The 5452-nt window shown below is 30.9% G+C and overlaps 1 protein-coding gene across 9 annotated transcripts in view; it reads left to right on the top strand.

Moving 5' to 3' along the window:
- The window catches only part of LOC117176949 (levansucrase-like), a 30096-nt gene that overhangs the window by 22891 nt on the left and 1753 nt on the right, over nucleotides 1–5452 (top strand). For all 9 annotated transcript variants that reach the window (XM_033367365.1, XM_033367357.1, XM_033367361.1 and 6 more), the window contains one exon: nucleotides 1181–1529. In XM_033367365.1, coding sequence (XP_033223256.1) covers nucleotides 1181–1529 — 349 coding nt within the window. The remainder of the gene's footprint in view (nucleotides 1–1180; nucleotides 1530–5452) is intronic.

Raw genomic sequence — 5452 nt, 5'->3', positions numbered from 1 at the left:
AATATATGTGTCTCAATTTTTTCTAGTTTCGAATAGTCTTAGTTATTGGCCGTTGAAAAGCAGTGTACCGGTAGTGGCGTTTTGGCCGTTTAAGGGTTAAACAAAAATGTTAAACTAGGAAAGTTAAAAATATCGCGATTGTAAATAGAAGTATTAAAAACTGAATAATAACTGAGGAGCAAGCGAACAAAACGTCATAAATCAATTTTTTGGACAAATATTAAGATAATTACTACATTTAAATTATTTGACATAATATATTTGATCAAATTTGATGATGTACTATTTTCAATTCTTAAATATAAAAAGTATATATTTAAAGTATCTAAAATATAAAAAATCTAATTTAAGTTGAATAGAAAATAGAGAAATGTTCACACACAATAAACGCACAGTATTCATTCTTAATTGAATTTTATAGTTCTCACAATTGTACTGTATAGATTCAGGAAATTCGAAGCGAGGTTGTCTAAACAAATATTTTCCTTGAAAGAGTCATCAGAATCTGATTTTTCTGACGTGAGTAGCAACTAAAATGTATAGAATGATTTGATTACTGGTTTAGTAGATTTGCAGAAACACTTGTACAACAAAGCAATAATTATTTTGATCTCAGATGAACTAATTAATAATGATAAAAGAAGAAATAATTCATTGATTTAATAATAATTACTATTAATTTAGTTGATTATTTTATTTTTTATTTATATATTTGTCAATAATTTATTTACTTTGTTTTTCTGGTAATTTTTCTGGCGGTTGCTTCCTTCTAACAATTATATTTTTAGTTGAGAATTTTATTGAATTTTATTCATCTTTTTTTTTAAAGAAAATTCGTCCTTGTGGTAGAAAATTCAACGATCTTCTGAAATGGAACCGAGTGTCACGAATTATTTTTTGGCACGCTAGTTGATCATAATTCAAATCAATCCAATCCAATTTAATTCCCAGGCGAAGGATGAGTGCTGCAATTAACACCTGGCAGAGTGCCACGTAGTTGGGGTCACTGTACTCGTCGTACCATAAAGTAATTTTACGGCCTAGGCTAAAGAAGTACTATTTTAGATACCGTTCACAGTACCTAAAATTGTGATAAAAAAAAAGATTTACATTATTAATGGATGCTCACAAACTTGAATATATATATATATATAAATTTTTTTATTTTTCTGTTTTTCAGATAATCATTAGTAGTGACAACCTTCCTTTTGAATATACCCAAAACCCAAGACAGCCTCATGTTCCAAATGTTCAACCAAATCAGCCAAGTCAACCAATTCAGCCAGTTCAACCAATTCAACCAGTGCAACCAGTTCTACCAGTTCAACCAGTTCAGCCCCAATATCCAGGGCCAAATCAAGGTCCCCAAAACCAAAATCCTTTCCTTCCAAATTCGAACCAGACTCCAGCTCCAGTTGTTCCAGTGCCAACTCCAGCTCCAATTGCACCAATTAATTGCAATGATTATCCTCCACATCCTATGTGTGGAGAAACCATCATCCTAGGAACGACAACCACTCGCAGCCCAGGTATAGAAAAAATCATCACAGCTAAGAGACCGCCCATAAATTTAATTACCAATTCGAATGGGGAGGGGGGGGGTCATGATAGAAACTTCGATTTGTGATTGGGGGTTGGGGGAGGATAAGTGGAAATACCGTTGCGAACTTAGATAACATTTAGTACGTTTCTTCCCTTTTTCGACTTTTTTTGCATAAATGCGAAATAAATTAATAGAACCCGTTTAGAAAAATCAAATACTTTTATTTGAAAAGTCTACTATTATATTTTTGATTCGTAATTCACCTCTTTTGATTGCAAATTCTTTGTTTAGTTGAAAATTTTATTATTTTGTTGACAATGTAACTATTTTGGTAAAAAGTCATCTTTTCTTGTCATAAATTCAGCTACTTGGTTGAAAGCTAAACTACTTTGTTCAAAAAATTTTTTTTTTTGCACATTAATCTCCGTGGTTAAAAATATATCTATTCCATGGTTAGAAAATTATTTTTTCGGTTTAAAAAATCATCTTTTGTGTTGAACTCTTTTTAAAAAATCCTTTTTTTTTAAGATTCATCATTTTAGTTGAAAATTCATGACTGTTTGAAAATGTAACTACCTACATATATGTAAAAATCATATTATTAAAATGTTATCTTTGATCATTCATGTATTTCGTTACAAATTCGTCTTTTTTATTCGAAAATTAATCTTCTTGGTTATAAATTTATATTTTTTAATTAAAAATGCAGCTGCTAGGTCTAAATGAACCTTGTTTGTTTAAGGATTTAACAATTTTGTAAAAGATTAAACTAATCGGTTTAAAATTAAACTATTTTAGTCAAAATTGAACTTTTGGTAAAGAATTAACTTTTTTTGTTCAAAAATCATATTTTGGGTTGATAATTCAACAATTTTGTAAATAATTCTTCCTTTTGTCTTAAAAATTACAAAGTTGGATTGAAAATTATTGTATTTTGGTGAAAACTCGTGTTTTTTGGTAGAACATTAATCTTCTTGCTGAAAAATTGATATTTTGATCGAAAATTCATCTATTTCGTTAAAAATTCAACTTTTTTTATCTAAAAATTAAATAGCTTGGTTGGAAATTAAACTAGTTTGTTTAAAATTCACATATTTTTAAGAATCACCTCCTTGCTTGAAAATGTAACTATTCTATTTTTATAAAATTCATCGCCTAGATTTAATAGTCATCTCTTGGGTTGAATCCTTTTGTTGAAAATTCATTTTTTTAAGATTCATCATTTTAGTTGAAACTTCATCTCTTTGGTAGTAAATGTAACTATTTTCTTGAAAATTCGTTCGTTTTTATTGAGAATTATTTATCTCAACTAAAAATGTGATTATTTCATTTTTTATTGAAAATTGATATTTTTTATTGAAAACCCATCTTCTCTAATAATTGATGATTTATGTATTTTGTTAAAAATTCGTCGTTTTTGATCAATAACTAATCATATTCTTGGTTTAAAGGTCATCCTTTTTGGTTAAAAATGCAACTGCTTGGTTCTAAATCAATCTTATTTGGTCAAGGATTCAATATTTCATTCATAATTTAAAAATTTTCCTACAAATTTAATTGTTTCGTAAAAAATTAACCGTTTTGTATATATGCGTCCTTTTGGCTTTAAAATTCGTGTTTTTTAGTAGAAAATTAATGTTCTTGCGTGCTTTTCGGACGGGGGGGGGGGGGGGGGGAGATGAAATTATGCTTGTCAACGACGATGGTCAAAATATCCTCAAATTGTTAACGTAGTTTATGGACGACTCCTAAGTGATCAATCATAAATTATAAATAAGAAAAACACACCGTTGAAATATTTACAATTCCACAACACAGGCATTACAAAAAAATTACTCAGTAAGTCACAGAGCCAATAAAAAACAGATATTTCCACTTTCTATACTAGAATAGACTTTTATAAATAACTATTAGTTTATTTTGAATCTTTATAACTTATTTTTTGATATTAATATGCTCCCGTGTAGGAATCCAATCAGTGATCCGGCCGGGTCCCAGCCGGATAGCCCCGCTTTAAGCCGGGTGCTGGTCGGGAAATCCGGCCGGGATCCGGCTAAAAACGTCACGGTAAACTGGTCGCATCCCGGCTTCAATACCGGCCGAGTAATCCGGCCAAAAAGCGGTTAAGAAATATTGCTTCAGGCAAGAAATTGGTAACTTGTTTTGTCTTTTGAGGCTCATCGTAAAGATTACGGTGAACTTTAAAAGTAAAATCAAGTGAACCAATTCTGGCAAGAAAATTGGAGTAGAATTCTATTCCCTGATGATAGAATCTAATATCAATTTGGAAGCCATATGGTGATTTAAGGTTAGGAAGTAAAAACTGTATACACAATACTATATTTTTAATAAAAATAATAATTATTCGCGCACTAAATGGGGGTTTCAAACTAATTACTGAAATAAGGTTGATTTTAACCACGAGTCTCTATTTTATTGGCGAATTTCGAAGAGACGACGGGACGTGAGTGCAAGGAGCATCCTCGTTCCAGGTGTGAAACTGAAAATTACTGAGTGTCTATGCAGACGACAGACACAGCAGACGCTATAAATGGCGGTAAATTTGAAATTGTACAGGCTAAACATTGTCTGAATATAGAGAAGTTTATAAAAATTGTATAATTTCTGTTGTTGCACATAGTAGAATCGATAAGAGTTTAATTAAAAATATTAAATTATTTGAAAAAATTTAACGTTTTTCTTTAAGAATTTAAAAAAGCTTATTTTTGTTTCACTGATCTAATAAATATTTAAATTATAATTTTCAAATAATAATTCATCTAGCATCCATAATGACGTCTTTGGTAATATCACGGTTCTTAAAAAATGTGTAATTTCTACAAAAACATTAACCTGACCAGTGCTTAGCCGGCTCTCGACCGTGGGATAGAAGCAGGGTTGGTCCGGCCAGGAACCGGCCAGCCTTGGAATACGTGATTCGAGAAAAATGTAGCCCGACCGGCTCCTGCCCGGTTCCTGTCCATAAAACCCAGCCAGGGGTAGCCCGGCCGGGATCTAAACAGAAACCTTGTTGTATTAGGGCCAACCGGGGAAATTTCTACACGGGCTAGGGTAATTCGAAAAAGTTATTTTTTGCCAAGGGCAACGACCTCCCCCCCCCCCTCCTCCTGCGACCCATTGTGTAGAGTTTTCAACAAAGAAATTCCGTTTTATTTTTAATTGTTCAATAAAAACCTGTTCCCCGACTTTTGAAATTAACTTTAAATAAGATGAGTTCAGCTTTAAAAAAGCGGAAACTAATTACTTGTTATCAACTTTTTATAGATAAAAGTTTAGACACGGCTTGAGAAATTTTAAACTAAGAATTTCGACTTGTTGCCCGGAAATTACCGTGAAAAAATAAAATTACCAATTTTATTCCAAATTCATGCCAAAGATAATTTTTTTTAACTTTTTTTTGACATAAATGAACTGTTGACCCTAGTAAATAGTAAGAAGTTATTATTTTTCGCAATGAATGATACAGTTTATGAAACCATCCATAACTTACTAAAAAATTGTTTAAACACATCAATATTTTAAACAATTAGGTTATATTAAGTTCTGAAATAAGAGAATTCTCAATAATAAAGGGTATAGTGTAAGAGACTCGAAAAAGATACAAAAAATCACCCTTTCCATGAAAAGGCACAAGTGAATAATTGTTAATTGTTAAAATAATTATTAAGTTTCTTAATCAGAAAAATATTACCCTCAATATTAGTTAATTGTATCATTACTTAAAGAAAAATAACTTTTCACGATTTAGTGGAAAAAAATTGTTGTACAAATAGAATAAGCTGATATAATTGGGAAATATGTTAAACAAAAAATATAACTATTAACATTAAAGGACAGCATCATTTATCCCGAAAAATAATAACTTTTCATGAGCTCATGGGGGGGGGG

Source organism: Belonocnema kinseyi, chromosome 7 (genome assembly GCF_010883055.1).
Source record: "Belonocnema kinseyi isolate 2016_QV_RU_SX_M_011 chromosome 7, B_treatae_v1, whole genome shotgun sequence".
NCBI lineage: Eukaryota > Metazoa > Arthropoda > Insecta > Hymenoptera > Cynipidae > Belonocnema > Belonocnema kinseyi.
The sequence above is the reverse complement of the archived record's forward strand: the minus strand, read 5'-3'. Positions and strand labels throughout refer to the sequence as shown.